The following is a 23,630-nucleotide window of genomic DNA, read 5'->3' on the forward strand; positions in this document are numbered from 1 at the left end:
AATAAGAACTTACCAAGACCGAGAAGTGTAAGATAGTGTTAGCTGGGTGCTGCTGCTGTTTCTTTCCAGGTAGAAAAGGGGGGAAAAGCCACCCAACATCAGGTCCCCGTATCTGGTCACACTCCGCTTATTGAAGGTAAAGCACTCATCAAACGTCATGCCCTGTGGCCTCTGAAAGCCGTCGAGGACAGCCCAAAGCCTTGTGTACCTGCATCCTTGCATGAGAACGAAAGAAGCTCCTGGCTCCTGGCTCCCGCCTTCAGCTCTGCTCCAGCTGTTGTGGTCACCTGGGGTGTGAATCAGCAGACAGAACACATTCCAGTCTATCTCTTATCCTCTCTGTATCTGACGTTTCAATAAAAAATATATTTTAAAAAAAGAGGATGTCTCAGAACATGGACACTAAACCTGAAATCATTTGTAGAGAGTTTATCAGGGTATAAAAATCAGTTTTGTCCATATATAGAAGTGTTTTTCTAGATAACTTGCAAGCTGTATGGCCAAAGTATATGCATTAGAAATGTGCACTGTGAATGAGCCAGTTTGGAATGGTTCATCATGGCTAGAGTATTCGATATGGATATCAAGACACAGTTGTATCCGCAAGTAAGTGGGAAGCAAAAATTTAAAGCAAAATCAGAAGATAAAGCAATGCATTGGCTCATGGACATGCAAGTGTAGAATCAGTGTCCTATATGATTGAAGATAACCTATACAAGAATAAATACATTCCAACAAAGATTGATAATGAATATTTATTAAGATGCTTTTAACCAGTCCAGTGTCCCAAGGAGTAACACTACATCACAAAGAGACTCGTGTCACTGGCAAAGAAATCACACATAACTTGCAGGAAACAACCTAGAGGTACAAAATATAAAATCTGTGTGACTTGGTCGTCATAGAAAATATGAACAAGTACATTATTTGCACATGACAGCTGAACAGAATGCAATTCACTCTTTATATTTCATCTTCATTGTAGCTATGAATGAAATGACTGTTGTAGCCTTGATGGGCACATGGCAATATCACTTACCACATCTCTTACTTTTACTGAATATGAATGCTTTTCCAATTGTCATCACTTCTTCTGAGATGGAGACAACAGAAAGCTACTGGCAGAGACAGAGATGTCTTCTTACTCTACACCTCACATCTATGCATCCCAATGCCTCATCAGGGTGGTGACTACAACCAACAAGGAGAAAACTTTGTATCCTCACCTGGGCAAATAAGAACCAGGACACATGAGCCTTCAGCATTTCTTTCAAGGGACCCCAGGGGTCAGAAGTACAGACCAGGAGCCAGAGACCAAAGCTGAGGTCATTAACTCAGATTACTCAGCTAAGTGCTGTATATACAATCTCTTAAGCAAATGATTTTACTTATAAATATCTATGGTGTGCATGTAAGTTCAATAATGCTTCTAAGGTCATACCTCTCACTATATAACAGCAGAACAAGAAAAAATAAAATAGGTATTACAATCCCCTAGAGCATGTTCTTTTCTTGAAACCTTCCAAACAATTCCTGTCAGGCTGCAGGAGAATGATGTAGCACTTGGGGACAAAGATGCAGCCCAGGAGACCTGCACCAGAGGCCAAGATGGAGAAGACCTCCACGGCCACCATCACCTTCCCCTTGGTGCTCTGGTACACAGGCAGGAAGGTCACCCACACACTGCAGAACACCAGCATGCTGAACGTCAGGTACTTGGCTTCATTGAACGTGTCAGGCAGCTTCCTGGCAAGGAAAGCCACAGTGAAGGTGCCCAAGGCTAACGAGCCCAGGAAGCCCAGCACACAGTAGAAGGCAGTGATGGAGCCCTCGTTGCACAAGAGGATGATGTGTCCATGCTCAGAGTGTGCATCTGTGTCCACAAAGGGGGGAGATGTTGCCAGCCAGATGGCACAGAGAGTCAATTGGATGAGGAAGCAGATGGGAATGACAGTGTTTGGGGCTCCTGACACCAGCAATCGCCTCATGGTCCTTCCAGTTTTCATGGCCCTGAAGGCCAGAACCACAGTGATGGTTTTAGCCAGCACGGCAGACACAGCCACTGTGAACACCAGGGCAAATGTGATTTGTCTTAGGAGGCAGGTGGCTGTGTTGGGACGGCCAATGAAGAGGAAGGAGCAGAGGAAGCAGAGGAGGAGTGAGATGAGCAGGATGTAGCTGAGGGTGCGGTTATTGGCCTTGACAATAGGTGTGTCTCGGTGCTTCACAAAGACACCCAATACCATAACAGTGAGGAGAGTGAGGGTCAGAGCCTTGCAGGCCAGAGCGGTCCCCAGAGAATCCTCAAACTCCAGGAATGTCACAAGTTTGGGGAGGCAGTGAGTCCTGTTCAAGTTTGGGTACTCCTGCTCTGAGCACCGGAAACACTGCTCTGCATCTATAGGAAGAGGTAGAGTCAGGGTGTCCATTTTGGAAATTCAGAATCATTCCCTGTTGTGAAATGGGTCAGCTCTGCAGTGTGCCTTAAATACGGATCAGTTGTGCTGTGTTCTAGGGCACACTTGAGCCTATTTCTACCTTTCTGACCTGGCCAGAGTGCTCATCTGCTGATGGGAAGAAACACATTCAAAGAGATCTTAACAGACATGGGCTAAGGTAGGCTTATTCTGTGACCTGATGAGGACCCCTTGGACATGGTTCTTCCAGCCTTCACCACATCCATCCTTTCAGTCTCCTTCATGTCAAGTCTTGTGTCACCATTGTGCATTGCCTAGGGACATCAACTTTAGAACATTCTCTCCCAGACATGAGCAGAGGCAAACAACTATGGCAGTCTTACTAAAACCAATGCTCTCAGTTCTCATATGGTAAATGACAGAACATGTGCATCCTCATTTAGCATCTTCATTCTCTTGGAAAACTTTTGATCATTTTTCTATGTGATCCTGTGGTTTAGTTTACTGAATAAACAAAACTGGAATTTGAATATAGATGTAATGGTAGGAAATCTGCATGAATTGTGATATTCATTAAGTTATTGATGGAGAAATAATTCTATTTTTCAAGTAAAGGCATATCAGTACTTTAAATGATTTTACTATATACTCAAAGTGCCATTAGGTGTGTGGCAATTAATTAAAACACAGTTCTGATCCATCCTCATGTAAATGTGATATTCACACAAGCTGAACCTATTCCACATGTTTCTGAACTGGGATGTTAAACATGTTGTAATCAAGTTTCTATGTGCTCATGGAAAACTGGTGATTATGACACTAACATGTTTTAGTTAGAATGCAATTTATCTACCTGCATCATTCAGATGAGGACTCATTTCTGGCAGGCACTGATACCATTCTGAATGATTGCTGAGGAGGGCATTATTCTAAGGAATGCCTAATAAATACACAAGTTTCTACAATGAATCTAAACAGATAGATTGCATGAACAAATGCATCTGTGCATTGAAAGCTATGGTGCACTTGACACCCACACAGCTTGCAAAACACTTTTGTTTTCCTTTCATGGAGAAAGGATTAGGAAAGTAAAGCTACATACATTGGAATTTCTACATAGTTTACCGGTCTGATTGGACATTTCTCTCTCTGGACAGAACACACAGGTGTAGCAGCAGATGGGTCTTCCTTCCTGTGGCAAGATCCTGAATCCTGGATCACATCTCAGGCTACACACAGACTGAGGAGTCTGAAGGGGAAAGAGAAACCGTTGGCATGATTTGCTGCGTTATCAGCCACTCCAAAGCATGTCAGTGTATTCACTCTCACAACATACCTTTCACTTTCACTTGAAGGTCACAACTGAATCCTCTCGCCCTAATTGGAGATGTTTTCTATGCATTCATTGCAGCACGACATCATGGCCATTGCTGCTTGCTCAAGCCTCTCTCAATTACAACAACAGAACCTAGTCGTATTCACCTCACAATTTTTTTCAAACAGCTCCATTCAGATCTCCCAGGAGGTATCATACATCCAAACAGAACCATACCTCCTTGAAGGCTGTAGGCCATTCTATCAGGTCTTCATGGATGAGCAGCCCCTGCTCATGTGAACTGGTATGGGTAAACTCTCCAATTTTCTCCAGCAAGCTCAATCCAGCAGGAAAATTCACAACATTCTGGATATTATATTGTGCCACGCCACGTCTTGGTTCACATATGGATACATCATCTCCAGCAGGGTTTCTGAACTGGAGTTTCCTCAGAACTGGGTGGAGCTGGAAAACAGGCAGAATTGGAGACAAGGAGAGTATCCAAGTCAGTTGTGGTAGGGCACAGGTGCTGAAAAAGTCTTCTTTGTTGTGCTCAGTATCCAGACTCTCTTATTTGATAGGGCATGACTTTTCTCTGGTTGCTCAAACATTTCCTGAGTTGAGATGAATTGAACTCCTGTGCCTCATTTGTAAGAAATGCCTTCTGTACTTTTGCAGGGAAGTGGGTCTAATAGCTCAAATCCATATTCTATCATTCAAAGAAACTGTAGGCAATTCATTTCTATGCTCACAAATGTATCTCAGTTCATCATGGTCTATTACTTCTGTCATATTGGGTCAACATTTGCAACAAAATGTAATGAGCTGGGGATCTCTAGACTGGTAGAAATACCCCAGCCAACCAGATAAATATCATTTCCCTCATTTTTAGAAATTGGTTTGCACTGTGTATAAACTATGAGGATGACACTCAGGTAATCTATTGACCCACTATGCATGCCTTATAAATGACATTACCCTACTTCCAGTTAATAAGAACATTATCTGCAATTTCACTCTTTATGATATGAATGTGCAAGTTTCCAGGAATATTCATATTTGTGGATGTATAGAATACACACATATGATGAATCAGTCACAAATATCAGAATTTTCAATTTGACAAAGAAAAAATTTTAAGGAAAGGACAAAATGTTTGGCCAACATCTCTCGATATTTTAACGTTGATGAAGCAATGCTTGGCTTTGCTGTCACAATTTTTTTTTCTTTTAAACTTCATCCCATATTTCACTGGATTTTTGGTAGCACTGCATCCTACACTAGAACATTTTAAATAATTTCTAATTACACAGTTAATACACAAGATTTGCAATGAATGGGTTCTCCAGCCATAGCAGACAACAACAGATGGAAATGCAACTCATGGCATGATCCCATCTACCTTACACCTGATCCTGCTGACTTTGATGTAAAAGAAGTGTCATGGAGTTGTATTCCAAAGAATACCAGCTGAGTCCATCAAGTGGTCTGTGCCTGAGCTGATCTGAGGGAGGGTTACCTGCCAGGGAAGAATCATTGGCTGGGCTGCTTCTCCCAGAGATCCCAGCTCCATTTTCTCCATAAGGATAGCGTGGAGTACATGGGCCACTGCATACACAGCGTTGTAGACTAAGTAGCTGGAGACAGAGAGGGTCATCAGGTCAATGTATGGTGGAAGAAACTCCAAGGATGCATTTGGTGGGCAGTTTCCAATGCGTTCACAAAATGACCCTGCTGGTGAGCAGTCCAGATGCAAGAGCCATAATATATTGAAGTAAAAGTCCTCTGGGAAGAGAGAAGGCTCCACTGTCTTGAGAAACTCGTTGAGGCCAGGGATCTCCTCCCTGTGGGGGGAAAATGAGAAGCCTCCATGCAAAGAGTGCAGCATGTGGTCTGTCTCATACACAACGATGTCCCACTTGGATGCCATCACCCATACCTTCCCCATGGTTAGAAAGAATTCCACTGAAATGTCCACAGTAATGAGGGCCCTTACATCACCATAGAGGATGTGCACGTTTGCAGTCGAAGCTTGGATTCTGCTCATGAAAGTCAGATCACTCTCTTGATACAGCCTCTTGGTGACAGGGAGCTTCACTGTGAAGGCCACACAGACTCCTCTCTTCAGCATCTCTGCTTGGATGTCCTGCAGGAGCTGCTCTCCTTTCATGTCATCAGACACAAACAGCGCCACCCATGTCCAGCCAAAATGCAGCAGCAGTGACAGCATTGCAATGCCCAGAGAGCTGTCACTGCTGGCCATCTGATAGAGGGATGGGAACTGCTACTTATCATTTAGCATGGGATCAGAATGGCCATAGGTCAGCTGAAAGAAGAAAAAAATCAAAATCACCCCATGTGATTCTTGAGTATGCGAAATGGACTTGAATGAAAACAATTATCCCAGGGTGGACTTGAATCATTCACTCTTTTTTTTTTTTTAATTGAAGAGGAAATGTGCAGTAGAAATGAAACTTCCTACCCTCCTGGTCACAGAGAAGACCATGGTTCAGGTGATCATTAACTTCTGTTAATTGGGAATAACTGATCAGTGATACAAATTAATGTATCTTCTCAAATATACTCATTAAACCCAATTTGATTGGGGACAGAGAAATTTTCCCATGCAAATTTCCTTGTGATGACAAGGTAGCCTATGTCTGAAGGGCACATGTCTTGATTCTAACTCAGGTTGGGGGTCCCTGGTTACATCGTTCTGAGATGCTAGGTAAGTCTGGGAAGGCAGTAATTTTGACTTAATTAAGTGAGTTACGTTGGTCACTGGAATGAGTTCCTGGCTGTACACATCTGTCATGCATATGTGTACAGCAGAAGATGGGTGCTCTTTGTTTGCCTCTCTCCTCAAATAAACATGGACGGAAATATGTCTGAATGCATGGGTATGTGCCATGGTCATTGAAAAGGCTGAGAAAATCTGCCATTGCACTCAAGAATACAAATTGCTCCAATATAATATCAACACTGCCATGGACTTGCGAGTTAATGTGATGATTTCCATACTAGTGTTCCATGTCAGAGCACCCATTCCAATCCAGGATAATCAGGTTGTGACCCAGGTTCCTGCTAATATGTCCATCAAGACAGTCAAGTATGACCTAAGAACTAGGATCTTGCTGCCATATTGGACAACTCAAGTGACACATGCCTCATGGCTGTGCCTGGATCAGACCTACCTGCTGTGTGACTGTGGGTTTTGAAACAGTGGATCAAAGAGCCTTGATTGCTCTTATATATGCCTAGTCCCTGCTCTCACTTTTCCCTTGTTTGGGGTTTCAAGTGGACACATAAATGTATCTTTTTTTTAACAGATATATATTTTTATTATATTTGACAATCTTTACATATTTTATTAGGGTAAAAAAGCTTCAAGGACTAAAGGGAAGTGGGCAAGACCATCAATTCCATACCACTTCCTTCATGTATCTTAGGTAAAGGGGGATATAGAGGAAGAAGCCCCATCCAGTTTCCCACCCACCCTAAGACCCGTGTGTTGGTTGGGCACTGTGGCTGCATTCGGCTCATGATACTTCACCTTGGCATTCCAAATTGTGTACTGCTTTTGTCACGACTGGACCTGGTTCGACCCATACTCTGTTTTGGCGTTCGGATTTACCAGTGGATGACGTGAACAGATTCAGCCTGGTCTGCCCCCGAACCATGTCAAATGCATGCCAGTGGGACACTTTCCATGACCTCTTGACTGTTACCTTCTATATTTCTTGTGCTGACCTGCAGGGTCTGTGTCCTGCCAGAGGAGTTGCCTGGGCTCCTCAATCACAACCCCTCCAAGTGCCAGGTTTCGTGCATACCAATGGGTCCAAGTGACAGTTTGCCTCCTGTCCTAGCAGGAACAGGGGCCTTTCCTAACTGGCCTTCATCCCATTGTGGTTCTTGCTGTAGGATGTTTCAGCCCAGCCACGGCTCATCCAAACCCCATATAACTCGTATATGGCTCAGTTGGGGTTAAGACCTAGCCTAGTCTGTCCCACATCTACCCTGGTCCTCCAAAGCACCAGAAGGTGTTGTGGTCTGGCCCGGCCCGATACGTGTTATTCCATTCCACACTTGTGCCAAGGGAGACAACAACTGTATCCAGACCCAACTGCAGCCCCTTCCACCTGTCAAAATGCCTGCCTTAGACACCATGGCTCAACTCTGTGGTTAATGTGGACCAGTTGGTACCAAAACCTAGCTGGGCATGTCCTGAGCTCCACCCTGTGTTCCATCATGCTTGTGGGCTAAAGTTTGCTTAGTCCAAAGCTTCAGGTCTCAGTCCCATACTTGCATTAAGGTTTCATGTCCCTGTTCCTGGGAATCACCAGAAATCTGTGCCTCACCTACACTAATGCTGGTCTTATTTATGGATGTCCCTTAGCAGGTTTTTCATATCATAAAAACCCCAGAGCTTGCCGCTGGGCAGATGGAAGGCAGAGACTGGCACCACTTGGTGCACTGGCCACCCAAGGCCAAGGCCTCTGCCCCTGCCTTGCTGCGGGGAATATGGCCGAGACCCAATGGGGTTCTGTCCGGCAGGAGCGCCCCCACAATTGCCACCTTAAGGGTGGGGTTAAGCCTGACACTTGCCCTGAGACTGGGACCCAGCCGACCTGTCCTGCCACCAGCATTGGGCTTCCGGAGCCAGGGCAGAACTAGGAATATACCCCAGCTCCCAGAAATCTCTTATGGGTTCTCACCCATGAGGGGATTTAGGTGCTCCTGGGCCAGGAGAAGGCCGAGGCCTCTGCCCCAACATAGCGGCGGGGATTGTACCCACAAATGTGTCCTTTAAAACAAGCCTTTACAACTTCACAACCAATCTTCCAAAATGGAACAATATGAGGACTACATATCCCCAGCTCTAAAGGTTTTGGGTGGCATCTTATGACAATGTTCTCCTTCCACAGGATACTTCAGCATGCTGGGCACATCATTTAGAATCTATCAGGTGTCAACATGAAACAGAAGTGGTAACCAGCACATGGAAGTAGCATAATTGGACACTAGGCAGGAATCTAGGCAGTCTCAATATTCACCGCTCTTTCACTTATCCCATTCTGCTTGTAATAGGAATAATTGCATATACCCGTAAATGTGTGAATCCTTCCCACATCACAGTCAGATGTGTGCACTGGGCCACCTTCATTCCAAATGTGTTAGAAAGATTCAAACACGTCTCTCCTCTAGATTCAAAACTCACTGACCTGTGGGGTTTTGTAGAGCTCCAGAAGGGTTCCAAATTCAGTGGACATTGCTGAAGTGGTTCCGACAATGGTGGCCACCTGCACGCCTTGTGTCTGGCAGTTATAGTTAGGTAAATTCCCAGTGTTCCCATTCAACCAGTGCAGGAGGCACCAGAAGGTGAACTGTTCACTGGGAAAGGCATTGTACCACTGGAATCCCAGGGTCAGGTTGGGGAGCAGTTGGGGATCCTTGTTGATCTCCTGGATGGCAAAGTAAAAGGCCAACACATATTGGTAGTTCTTCCACAGCCACCTAAACATGAGCCAACATCAGAGAGAAAGATCAGACCATGGAATTCAGAGCAATAGCACAGTCTGGCCCTGAACCAGCCACAGACACAGGTGCCATTCTGTGCTGGCACAACCCTGGTACAGGGAGTGGCTGAAAGGAAGGTTGCCAGAGCTCCAGTGCATGTCAGAGTGGCCCTTGGAACTCTCTGAAGGAAGTGGTTCCAGCATTTATGACACTTCACTAATTCTCCAGATAAGTCTCAATGTCTTCAAACCTGGGCAAAAAGGCAAGTGCAAGCTTTCTGTTGTCAGTGATCTTTGGGGTCACTTCAAATCCACCTCACTCATCAGCACTCTAAAATCACAGGACACATGCCTCTGTAAGCAGCTGCACCTGGGCTGTTTCCCACTGGTCTTGCTGCAATCCCCACCTGAAAGCTTCACTTGATCAGACCAGTTGTACTACTTCTCATTCACTTTGAGACAGCAGCATTTGATTGACAAACTCTTGGTTACATCATGCAGGCTGTTCACTTAGTTTGATTTATTCACTTTTCTGTACTGAATTCTCAACTAGCATGCCATCATTTACTCGTGCATGGTTCTTCCTTTTCCTGCATGTGTTAAAACATAGCTTCATGTAAAAAACCAATTTCACATTTTCATAGATATCATTCTAAGAAGATGAACATATTCCTTCCTACCCTCAATCTGCCCCATTCTTTTTCCTTTTAATGTTTGATATACCATGGTTTCAATTTGCTTTACAAGCATACCTAATGTTTCTTAAGGGAAAATATGACTTCCTGGAATGTAACAATGGCTCTCACACTTGATGGGCCTAAGAGAACAAAAGATCTGTTTTCTCACTATGGATTCTTGGCTCTAGTTTCCTGAAACATGCTGCATCATTGGAATGCTAATCGAAGTCTTTATGTTAATGAATGATAGGAAAGTAATATATTAATATAACAAGTCCTTTAGTTGCACTGAAAATGTTTTAGTTTCACTGAAAATTATGGGACTTTTTGTTTGTTTCCTTTGCTTGAATAAGATATTTTCTTGTCCCCACAGAGACGATAGAATCTGTAATTGACAGCGTTGTGATTTTATTGAAGCAGCATTTCATGATCCTTTCACACAATATCTTACATTTATACATTTGCAATTTGAAATGCCATCGTATGCTTTCGGTAAATGGTAGTATTCTATATACACTTAAACATATTAGTTTTTGAGATTCTGTACAGGATTCCCTGAAGAAAAAATCATCTTGCCTTAAATTCAACCCATCCATAGCTTCAACTTGATTAATAGAATTATAAATCTAAGTTATTGAGATACTATTTCCTTTTCATCATGTGGTCCTACTAATTTACATTATGTTTTTGAATTGCACATTTGTTCTTCCCGGGATTCTTTTTAGCTCTTGCTACCAGCTGGAGGCTCACCACCTTCACTGTCTTTTACAAAAGGATAAGTTGAAGGAGTTTAACTTGCACACCTGCAGAGTCATTCTTTGAGTCAATCACCATTTCTTACACAGAAGCACACATAGATAGGAAGATATTTGAGAAAAACACACCAAATGTTGCTGCAAACTGAACATAGAGAAAGCATGTAAGCTCTCTTCCCAGGTCACTTCATGCCAAGTGTCCATCACAGGCAAAAACACAGAGCAATAGGCACATTGGTTGTCCCATGGCAAGGGGAGACAGTGAGACACTGAGAAAGAGTGTGGGGATTTGGGGAAGGATGATGAAAATCTACAGGTTACTCAGCAATGATTTGGTAGGTATTCAAGAATCTTGATTAAAGACTATCTCATTACTCACTACTTCACCCAAGTTACCTCCATCTGAAACCTTTGTGAAACTTATGAAATTAACTTCATCACCAGGCTGCTGCAGTCACACTAAGGAAATATCATATCTAGTGCCCAGCATGGATTCAATGAGTGTGGCTTATAGCCGAGCTCCAGAACTTGGAGGGAGGTACACTCACTGCACTGGAGTCCAACTCCCAGACAATTTATCAATCAGGATCCATATGGCCTAGATGAAATTGAAGCACCTGCCATTCTGGGGTGTGACAGCACATGCAGGCTATTAGACCTGCACAACCAAGGACAGCTAGACACGTTATTACCTGAGATATGAAAACAGAGAGCAAAGTCTTATCTCTGTGTGGCACGGCCTGAAGAATCTCACACAGAGAACATGAGCAAGGCAGGTCCTCACTGATTCCCATATAACACAGCTAAGAGGAGAGATTCCTTGACCCTCACAAGAGAGGAAGACTCAAGCAGACAGTGAGAAAGAACAAGGAGAGTGTGAAGCCACAGGCTGGGAGACATTACAGGCTACACAGTGCAAACTTCACGGATAACCAACTCCTCCCTCAGTTGATTCATCCCCAGCCACACAATGTATAGCAATATGTTGAGATGAAATGCAGAGAATCCTAAGACTGGCAAGGGCAGGCACATGCCAACTGAACAAACAGTTCATGGCCTCACTGCCTTCTGAGCATGCTGCACTGTGGCCACCAACAAGGATGCAGGCACAGACTTGCTCATCCCAATGCCCTCGTTAAGCATTGATGCAAAATCTCAGTTCTAGAAACAGGCTGCTCAGATGTGCTAAACCCAGGAGTAATGCAGCTTCTGTGTCATTTTAGAAAACAATCTTCAGTCTCTTATTAAACCCTCAGGAAGCATGAGCCCCCTTATGGTATTGTGTCCAGCATTTGAAACCTTCATCATGTAGTTTTTCAGTATTTTACATAGGGTGGAACCCAGTCTGGGTTGCTGCTAGAATCAAGGAACACACAACCTTACCAGCAGCCTCACAGCAGCGTTCCTATCAGCACTGACACCCATCCTGACTACTTAATTCTATGCCCATTCCATGCATGCTGACAGCACAGGGTGTGTGGTCCAAACACTCTAACGCTACCATTTCAACGTTGCATCTTGGAGATCTAACCACAGAAATGGTCTAACACAGAAATTGTGGTGTCACTCCATTGTCCCCCAACAGGACAGTGAGGCAAATGCAAAATAAGTTGCAAAGGCATGGAAGGAACAAGTATGGATAGAACCTTTTCCTTCATTAGTCAGCATTACTGTAACAGTTGTACATTGTTTCAGGACTCTCAGAAAGGATTAAACACCAAGATTATCATGTACATTCACAATCACAACCACAATTACAAAAATAAGAACTTACCAAGACCGAGAAGTGTAAGATAGTGTTAGCTGGGTGCTGCTGCTGTTTCTTTCCAGGTAGAAAAGGGGGGAAAAGCCACCCAACATCAGGTCCCCGTATCTGGTCACACTCCGCTTATTGAAGGTAAAGCACTCATCAAACGTCATGCCCTGTGGCCTCTGAAAGCCGTCGAGGACAGCCCAAAGCCTTGTGTACCTGCATCCTTGCATGAGAACGAAAGAAGCTCCTGGCTCCTGGCTCCCGCCTTCAGCTCTGCTCCAGCTGTTGTGGTCACTTGGGGAGTGAATCAGCAGACAGAACACATTCCAGTCTATCTCTTATCCTCTCTGTATCTGACGTTTCAATAAAAAATATATTTTAAAAAAAGAGGATGTCTCAGAACATGGACACTAAACCTGAAATCATTTGTAGAGAGTTTATCAGGGTATAAAAATCAGTTTTGTCCATATATAGAAGTGTTTTTCTAGATAACTTGCAAGCTGTATGGCCAAAGTATATGCATTAGAAATGTGCACTGTGAATGAGCCAGTTTGGAATGGTTCATCATGGCTAGAGTATTCGATATGGATATCAAGACACAGTTGTATCCGCAAGTAAGTGGGAAGCAAAAATTTAAAGCAAAATCAGAAGATAAAGCAATGCATTGGCTCATGGACATGCAAGTGTAGAATCAGTGTCCTATATGATTGAAGATAACCTATACAAGAATAAATACATTCCAACAAAGATTGATAATGAATATTTATTAAGATGCTTTTAACCAGTCCAGTGTCCCAAGGAGTAACACTACATCACAAAGAGACTCGTGTCACTGGCAAAGAAATCACACATAACTTGCAGGAAACAACCTAGAGGTACAAAATATAAAATCTGTGTGACTTGGTCATCATAGAAAATATGAACAAGTACATTATTTGCACATGACAGCTGAACAGAATGCAATTCACTCTTTATATTTCATCTTCATTGTAGCTATGAATGAAATGACTGTTGTAGCCTTGATGGGCACATGGCAATATCACTTACCACATCTCTTACTTTTACTGAATATGAATGCTTTTCCAATTGTCATCACGTCTTCTGAGATGGAGACAACAGAAAGCTACTGGCAGAGACAGAGATGTCTTCTTCCTCTACACCTCACATCTATGCATCCCAATGCCTCATCAGGGCTGTGATCACAACCAACAAGGAGAAAACTTTGTATCCTCACTTGGCTGACAAGAACCAGGGCACATGAGCCTTCAGCATTTCTTTCAAGGGACCCCAGGGGTCAGAAGTACAGACCAGGAGCCAGAGACCAAAGCTGAGGTCATTAACTCAGAATACTCAGCTAAATGCTCTATATACAATCTCTTAAGCAAATGATTTTACTTATAAATATCTATGGTGTGCATGTAAGTTCAATAATGCTTCTAAGGTCATACCTCTCACTATATAACAGCAGAACAAGAAAAAAAAAATAGGTATTACAATCCCCTAGAGCATGTTCCTTTCTTGAAACCTTCCAAACAATTCCTGTCAGGCTGCAGGAGAATGATGTAGCACTTGGGGACAAAGATGCAGCCCAGGAGCCCAGCACCAGAGGCCAAGATGGAGAAGACCTCCACGGCCACCATCACCTTCCCCTTGGTGCTCTGGTACACAGGCAGGAAGGTCACCCACACACTGCAGAACACCAGCATGCTGAACGTCAGGTACTTGGCTTCATTGAACGTGTCAGGCAGCTTCCTGGCAAGGAAAGCCACAGTGAAGGTGCCCAGGGCCAATGAGCCCAGGAAGCCCAGCACACAGTAGAAGGCAGTGATGGAGCCCTCGTTGCACAAGAGGATGATGTGTCCATGCTCAGAGTGTGCATCTGTGTCCACAAAGGGAGGAGATGTTGCCAGCCAGATGGCACAGAGAGTCAATTGGATGAGGAAGCAGATGGGAATGACAGTGTTTGGGGCTCCTGACACCAGCAATCGCCTCATGGTCCTTCCAGGTTTCATGGCCCTGAAGGCCAGAACCACAGTGATGGTTTTAGCCAGCACGGCAGACACAGCCACTGTGAACACCAGGGCAAATGTGATTTGTCTTAGGAGGCAGGTGGCTGTGTTGGGACGGCCAATGAAGAGGAAGGAGCAGAGGAAGCAGAGGAGGAGTGAGATGAGCAGGATGTAGCTGAGGTTGTGGTTATTGGCCTTGACGATAGGTGTGTCTCGGTGCTTCACAAAGACCCCCAATACCATAACAGTGAGGAGAGTGAGGGTCAGAGCCATGCAGACCAGAGCGGTCCCCAGAGAATCCTCAAACTCCAGGAATGTCACCAGCTTCAGGAGGCATTGAGTCCTGTTCAAGTTTGGGTACTCCTGCTCTGAGCACCGGAAACACTGCTCTGCATCTATAGGAAGAGGTAGAGTCAGGGTGTCCATTTTGGAAATTCAGAATCATTCCCTGTTGTGAAAATGGGTCAGTGTGCCTTAAATACGCATGAGTTATTTGTGTTCTAGGGCACACTGGAGCCTATTTCTACCTTTCTGTCCTGGCCAGAGTGCTCATCTGCTGATGGGAAGAAACATATTCAAAGAGATCTTAACAGACATGGGCTAAGGTAGGCTTATTCTGTGACCTGATGAGGACCCCTTGGACATGGTTCTTCCAGCCTTCACCACATCCATCCTTTCAGGCTCCTTCATGTCAAGTCTTGTGTCACAATTGCGTATTGCCTAGGGACATCAACTTTAGAACATTCTCTCCCAGACGTGAGCAGACCCAAACACCTATGGCAACCTTACTAAAACCAATGCTCTCAGTTCTCATATGGTAAATGAGAGAACATGTGCATCCTCATTTAGCATCTTCATTCTCTTGGAAAACTTTTTATCATTTTTCTATGTGATGCTGTGGTTTAGTTTACCGAATAAACAAAACTGGAATTTGAATATAGATGTAATGGTAGGAAATCTGCATGAATTGTGATATTCATTAAGTTATTGATGGAGAAATAATTCTATTTTTCAAGTAAAGGCATATCAGTACTTTAAGTGATTTTACTATATACTCAAAGTGCAATTAGGTGTGTGGCAATTAATTAAAACACAGTTCTGATCCATCCTCATGTAAATGTGATATTCACACAAGCTGAACCTATTCCACATGTTTCTGAACTGGGATGCAAAACATGTTCTAATCAAGTTTCCTTGTGCTCATGGAAAACTGGTGATTATGACACTGACATGTTTTAGTTAGAATGCCATTTATCTACCTGCATCATTCAGATGAGGACTCATTTCTGGCAGGCACTGATACCATTCTGAATGATTGCTGAGGAGGGCATTATTCTAAGGAATGCCTAATAAATACACAAGTTTCTACAATGAATCTAAACAGATAGATTGCATGAACAAATGCATCTGTGCATTGAAAGCTATGGTGCACTTGACACCCACACAGCTTGCAAAACACTTTTGTTTTCCTTTCATGGAGAAAGGATTAGGAAAGTAAAGCTACATACATTGGAATTTCTACATAGTTTACCGGTCTGATTGGACATTTCTCTCTCTGGACAGAACACACAGGTGTAGCAGCAGATGGGTCTTCCTTCCTGTGGCATGATCCTGAATCCTGGACCACAGCTCTGGCTACACACAGACTGAGGAGTCTGAAGGGGAAAGAGAAACCGTTGGCACGATTTGCTGCGTTATCAGCCACTCCAAAGCATGTCAGTGTATTCACTCTCACAACATACCTTTCACTTTCACTTGAAGGTCACAACTGAATCCTCTCGCCCTAATTGGAGATGTTTTCTATGCATTCATTGCAGCACGACATCATGGCCATTGCTGCTTCTTTACTCCTTTCTCAATTACAACAACAGAACATAGCAGTATTCACCTCACAATTTTTTCAAACAGCTCCATTCAGATCTCCCAGGAGGTATCATACATCCAAACAGAACCATACCTTTTTGAAGGCAGTAGGCCATTCTATCAGGTCTTCATGGATGAGCAGCCCCTGCTCATGTGAACTGGTATGGGTAAACTCTCCAATTTTCTCCAGCAAGCTCAATCCAGCAGGAAAATTCACAACATTCTGGATATCATATTGTGCCACGCCACGTCTTGGTTCACATATGGATACATCTTCTCCAGCACTGTTTCTGAACTGGAGTTTCCTCAGAACTGGGTGGAGCTGGAAAACAGGCAGAATTGGAGACAAGGAGAGTATCCAAGTCAGTTGTGGTAGGGCACAGGTGCTGAAAAAGTCTTCTTTGTTGTGCTCAGTATCCAGACTCTCTTATTTGATAGGGCATGACTTTTCTCTGGTTGCTCAAACATTTCCTGAGTTGAGATGAATTGAACTCCTGTGCCTCATTTGTAAGAAATGCCTTCTGTACTTTTGCAGGGAAGTGGGTCTAATAGCTCAAATCCATATTCTATCATTCAAAGAAACTGTAGGCAATTCATTTCTATGCTCACAAATGTATCTCAGTTCATCATGGTCTATTACTTCTGTCATATTGGGTCAACATTTGCAACAAAATGTAATGAGCTGGGGATCTCTAGACTGGTAGAAATACCCCAGCCAACCAGATAAATATCATTTCCCTCATTTTTAGAAATTGGTTTGCACTGTGTATAAACTATGAGGATGACACTCAGGTAATCTATTGACCCACTATTCATGCCTTATAAATGACATTACCCTACTTCCCCTTAATAAGAACATTATCTGCAATCCAACTCTTTATGATATGAAGGTGCAAGTTTCCAGGAATATTCATATTTGTGGATGTATAGAATACACACATATGATGAATCAGTCACAAATATCAGAATTTTCAATTTGACAAAGAAAAAATTTTAAGGAAAGGACAAAATGTTTGGCCAACATCTCTCGATATTTTAACTTTGATGAAGCAATGCTTGGCTTTGCTGTCACAATTTTTTTTTCTTTTAAACTTCATCCCATATTTCACTGGATTTTTGGTAGCACTGCATCCTACACTAGAACATTTTAAATAATTTCTAATTACACAGTTAATACACAAGATTTGCAATGAATGGGTTCTCCAGCCATAGCAGACAACAACAGATGGAAATGCAACTCATGGAATGATCCCATCTACCTTACACCTGATCCTGCTGACTTTCATGTAAAAGAAGTGTCATGGTGTTGTATTCCAAAGAATACCAGCTGAGTCCATCAAGTGGTCTGTGCCTGTGCTGATCTGAGGGAGGGTTACCTGCCAGGGAAGAATCATTGGCTGGGCTGCTTCTCCCAGAGATCCCAGCTCCATTTTCTCCATCAGAATAGCATGGAGTACATGGGCCACTGCATACAGAGCGTTGTAGACTAAGTAGCTGGAGTCAGAGAGGGTCATCAGGTCAATGTATGGTGGAAGAAACTCCAAGGATGCATTTGGTGGGCAGTTTCCAATGTGTCCATAAAATGACCCTGCTGGTGAGCAGTCCAGATGCAAGAGCCATAATATATTGACGTAAAAGTCCTCTGGGAAGAGAGAAGGCTCCACTGTCTTGAGAAAATTCTTGAGGCCAGGAATCTCCTCCCTGTGGGGGGAAAATGAGAAGCCTCCATGCAAAGAGTGCAGCATGTGGTCTGTCTCATACACAACGATGTCCCACTTGGATGCCATCACCCATACCTTCCCCATGGTTAGAAAGAATTCCACTGAAATGTCCACAGTAATGAGGGCCCTTACATCACCATAGAGGATGTGCACGTTTGCAGTTGAAGCTTGGATCCTGCTCATAAAAGTCAGATCACTCTCTTGATACAGCCTCTTGGTGACAGGGAGCTTCACTGTCAGGGCCACACAGACTCCTCTCTTCAGCATCTCTGCTTGGATGTCCTGCAGGAACTGCTCTCCTTTCATGTCATCAGACACAAAGAGCGCCACCCATGTCCAGCCAAAATGCAGCAGCAGTGACAGCATTGCAATGCCCAGAGAGCTGTCACTGCTGGCCATCTGATAGAGGGATGGGAACTGCTTCTTATCATTTAGCATGGGATCAAAAGGGCCATAGGTCAGCTGAAAGAAGAAAAAAAATAAATACAAACCCATATGTGTCTTGAGTATGCAAAAAATACTTGAATGAAAACAATTATCCCAGGGTGGACTTGAATCATTCACTTTTTTTTTTTTTATTTTGGGAGGAAGTGTTCAATAGAGATGAAACTTCCTACCCTCCTGGTCACAGAGAAGACCATGGTTCAGGTGATCATTGCTTCAAGACAATACATAGAAGTTACATTCATAGCTTTAAAGAAAGTACATCCATTCTTCTTTCTGGTCTGTGACCTGTGCTGGTACCAAGATCCTTCTGCTTCCCATCTCCTAGTGGATTGTCATTGGTAGAACAGAGCAGCCACTCCTGGTGTTGGCTATAGTTCAGACAGAAATCTCTACTGTATTAATTCCTGTTATTTGGAGATAACTGATCAGGGATAGAAATTATTGTATCTGTTCAAATATACTCATTAAACCCAATTTGATTGGGGACAGAGAAATTTCCCAATGCAAATTCCCTTGTGATGACAAGGTAGCCTATGTCTGAAAGGCACACGTCTTGATTCTGACTCAGGTTGGGGGTCCCTGGTGACATCTTTCTGAGATGCTAGGTAAGTCTGGGAAGGCAGTAATGGTGACTTCAGTAAGTGAGTCATGGTGTTCACTGGAATGAGCTCCTGGCTGTACACATCTGTCATGCATGTGTGTAAACCTCTCTCCTCAAATAAACATGGACGGAAGTATGTCTGAATGCATGGGTATGTGCCATGGTCATTGAAAAGGCTGAGAAAATCTGCCATTGCACTCAAGTATACAAATCGCTCCAATATAATCTCAACACTGCCATGGGCTTGTGAGTTAATGTGATGATTTCCATACTAGTATTCCATGTCAGAGCACCCATTCCAATCCAGGATAATCAGGTTGTGACCCAGGTTCCTGCTAATATGTCCATCAAGATAGTCAAGTATGACCTAAGAACTAGGGCTTTTACTGCCATATTGGACAACTCAAGTGACACATGCCTCATTGCTGTGCCTGGATCAGACCTACCTGCTGTGGGACTGTGGTCTTTGAAACAGTGGATCAAAGAGCCTTGATTGCTCTTATATATGCCTAGTCCCTGCTCTCACTTTTCCCTTGTTTGGGGTTTCAAGTGGACACATAAATGTATCTTTTTTTTAACAGATATATATTTTTATTATATTTGACAATCTTTACATATTTTATTAGGGTAAAAAAGCTTCAAGGACTAAAGGGAAGTGGGCAAGACCATCAATTTCATACGACTTCCTTTATGTATCTTAGGTAAAGGGGGGTATAGAGGAAGAAGCCCAATCCAGTTTCCTACCCACCCTAAGACTGGTGTGTTGGTTGGGTGCTGTGGCTACATCCGGCTCATGTCACCTCACCATGGCATTCCAAATTGTGTATTACTTTTGTCATGACTGGACCTGGTTCGACCCATACTCTGTTCTGGCGTTCAGATTTACCAGTGGATGACGTGAATAGATTCAGCCTGGTCTGCCCCCGAACCATGTCAAATGCATGCCAGTGGGACACTTTCCATGACCTCCTGGCTGTTACCTTCCATATTTCTTGCGCTGACCTGCAGGGTCTGTGTCCTGCCAGAGGAGTTGCATGGGCTCCTCCATCAGAACCCCTCCAAGTGCCAGGTTTCGTACATACCAATGGGTCCATGTGCCAGTTTGCCTCCTGTCCTAGCAGGAACAGGGGCCTTTCCTAACTGGCCTTCATCCCATTCTGGTTCTTGCTGTAGGATGTTTCAGCCCAGCCACGGCTCATCCACACCCCCATATAGCTCGTATATGGCTCAGTTGGGGTTAAGACCTAGCCTAGTCTGTCCCACATCTACCCTGGTCCTCCAAAGCACCAGAAGGTGTTGTGGTCTGGCCCGGCCCGATACGTGTTATTCCATTCCACACTTGTGCCAAGGGAGACGACAACTGTATCCAGACCCAACTGCAGCCCCTTCCACCTGTCACAACGCCAGCCTTAGACACCATGGCTCAACTCTGTGGTTAATGTGGACCAGTTGGAACCAAACCCTAGCTGGGCATGTCCTGAGCTCCACCCAGTGTTCCATCATGCTTGTGGGCTAAAGTTTGCTTAGTCCAAACCTTCAGGTCTCAGTCCCATACTTGCATTAAGGTTTCATGTCCCTGTTCCTGGGAATCACCAGAAATCCGTGCCTCACCTACGCTAACGCTGGTTTTATTTATGGGTGTCCCTTAGCAGCTTTTTCATATCATAAAAACCCCAGAGCTCACTGATGGGGGGCCAGCAGGCAGAGACTGGCACCACTTGGTGCACTGGATGCCCAAAGCCAAGGCCTCTGCCCCTGACTTGCTGCGGGGAATATGGCCGAGACCCCAATGGGCTTCTGTCCGGCAGGAGTGCCACCTTTGGGTGTGTGATTAAGCCTGCCCTTTGCCCTGAGACTGGGACCCAGCCGACCTGTCCTGCCATCAGCATTTGGCTTCCGGGGCCATGGCAGAACTAGGAATATACCCCAGCTCCCAGCAATCTCTTTCGGGTAGTCATCCATGACTAAGGCTGAGCCCTCTGCCCAACATAGCGGCGGGGACTGTGGCCCATAAATGTATCTTTTAAAATAAGCCTTTACACCTTCACAACCAATCTTTTCCAAAATGGAACAAGAATATGAGGACTGCATATCCCCAGCTCTAAAGGTTTTGGGTCGCATCTTATGACAATGTTCTACTTCCACAGAAAACTTCAGCATGTCAGGCACATCATTTAGAAACTGTCAGGTGTCATCATGAAACAGAAGTGGTAACCAGCACGTGGAAGTAGCATAATTGGACACTAGGCAGGAATCTAGGCAGTCTCAATATTCACCGCTCTTTCACTTATCCCATTCTGCTTGTACTAGTAGAAATTGCATACACCCGTAAATGTGTGAATCCTTCCCACATCACAGTCAGATGTGTGCACTGGGCCACCTTCATTTCAAATGGGTTAGAAAGATTCAAACATGTCTCTCCAGATTCAAAACTCACTGACCTGTGGGGTTTTGTAGAGCTCCAGAAGGGTTCCAAATTCAGTGGTCATTGCTGAAGTGGTTCCGACAATGGTGGCTACCTGCACACCTTGTGTCTGGCAGGTGTAGTTAGGTAAATTAATAGTATTCCCAGTCAACCAGCGCAGGAGGCACCAGAAGGTGAACTGTTCACTGGGAAAGGCATTGTACCACTGGAATCCCAGGGTCAGGTTGGGGAGCAGTTGGGGATCCTTGTTGATCTCCTGGATGGCAAAGTAAAAGGCCAACACATATTGGTAGTTCTTCCACAGCCACCTAAACATGAGCCAACACCAGAGAGAAAGTTCAGACCATGGAATTCAGAGCAATAGCACAGTCTAGCACTGAACAAGCCACAGATGGATAGACACAGGTGCCATTCTGTGCTGGCACAACCCTGGTACAGGGAGTGGCTGAGAGGAAGGTTCTCAGAACTCCAGTGCGTGTCAGAGTGGCCTTTGGACCCCTCTGAAGGAAGTGGTTCCAGCATTTATGACACTTCACTAATTCTCCAGATAAGTCTCAATGTCTTCAAACCTGGGGAAAAAGGCAAGTGCAAGCTTTCTGTTGTCAGTGATCTTTGGGGTCACTTCAAAACCACCTGACTCATTGGCACTCTAAAATCACAGGACACATGCCTCTGTAAGCAGCTGCACCTGGGCTGTTTCCCACCGGACTTGCTGCAATTCCCCACCTTAAAGCTTCACTTGATCAGACCAGTTGTACTACTTGTCATTCACTTTGAGACAGCAGCATTTGATTGACAAACTCTTGGTTACATCATGCAGGCTGTTCACTTAGTTTGATTTATTCACTTTTCTGTACTGAATTCTCAACTAGCATGTCATCATTTACCCTTGCATGGTTCTTCCTTTTTCTGCATGTGTCAAAACATAGCTTAATGTAAAAAACCAATTTCACATTCTCATAGATATCATTCTAAGATTATGAACAAATTCATTCCTACTCTCAATCTGCTGCAATGTTTGTTCGTTTTAATGTTTGATATACCATAGTTTCAATTTGCTTTACAAGCACACCATGATTCTTAAGTGAAAATATGACTTCCTGGAATGTAAGAATGACTCTCACACTTGATGTGCCTAAGAGAACAGAAGATCTGTTTTCTTCCTATGGGTTGTTGGCTCTAGTTTCCTGAAACATGCTGCATCATTGGAATGCTAATCGAAGTCTTTATGTTAATGAATGATAGGAAAGTAATATACTAATATAACAAGTCCTTTAGTTGCACTGAAAATGTTTTAGTTTCACTGAAAATTATGGGGTTTTTGTTTGTTTCCTTTGCTTGAATAAGATATTTTCTTTATTTGTCCCCGCTTAGAGATGATCGAATCCGAAATTGACAGCATTTTGCTTTTACTGAAGCAGCATTTCATGATCCTTTCACACAATATATTACATTTATACATTTGCAATTTGAAATGCCATCATATGCTTTTGGTAAATGGTAGTATTCTATATACACTTAAACACATTAGTTTTTCACATTCTGTAAAAGATTCACTGAAGAAAAAATCAATCTGGCCTGGAGATTCAGCCCATCCATAGCGTCAACTTGATTAACAGAATTATAAATCTGAGTTATTGAGATACTATTTCCTTTTCATCATGTGGTCCTACTAATTTACATTATGTTTTTGAATTGCACATTTCTTGTTCCCGGGATTCTTTTTAGCTCTTGCTACCAGCTGGAGGCTCCCCAACTTAACACTTTTTTTCCTAAAGGCTAAGTTGACGCAGTTTAACTTGTACTCCTGCAGAGTGATTCTTGGAGTCAATCACCATTTCTTACACAGAAGCACACATAGATAGGAAGATATTTGAGAAAAACACACCAAATGTTGCTGCAAACTGAACATAGAGAAAGCATGTAAGCTCTCACCATAGGTCACTTCATGCCAAGTGTCCATCACAGGCAAGAACACAGAGCCATAGGCACATGGGTTATCTCATGGCAAGGGGAGACAGTTAGACAGAGAAAGAGTGTCGGGATTTGGGGAAGGATGATGAAAATCTACAGGTTACTCAGCAATGATTTGGTAGGTACTCAAGAATCTTGATTAAAGACTATCTCATTA

At 43.7% G+C, this 23,630-nt stretch overlaps 1 protein-coding gene and 1 pseudogene across 1 annotated transcript; both read right to left on the reverse strand.

The window, feature by feature from the left end:
- Positions 1-1,484: 1,484 nt before the first annotated feature.
- LOC121162907 lies at positions 1,485-12,600 on the reverse strand (annotated as a pseudogene).
- A 1,323-nt stretch (positions 12,601-13,923) lies between these two features.
- Positions 13,924-21,807, reverse strand: LOC121162908 (vomeronasal type-2 receptor 116-like; the record flags this gene model as incomplete). The annotated part of the gene is made up of 5 exons (XM_040990137.1): positions 13,924-14,837; positions 15,974-16,097; positions 16,400-16,627; positions 17,682-18,488; positions 21,516-21,807. Coding segments are annotated over 5 exons (2,365 nt in total), but the record flags the coding sequence as incomplete, so codon positions are not given.
- Between the last annotated feature and the right edge of the window lie 1,823 nt (positions 21,808-23,630).

The sequence above is a fragment of the Ochotona curzoniae genome, unplaced genomic scaffold, assembly GCF_017591425.1.
Source record: "Ochotona curzoniae isolate NIBS_2020 unplaced genomic scaffold, NIBS_Ocur_1.0 contig_594, whole genome shotgun sequence".
Lineage (NCBI taxonomy): Eukaryota > Metazoa > Chordata > Mammalia > Lagomorpha > Ochotonidae > Ochotona > Ochotona curzoniae.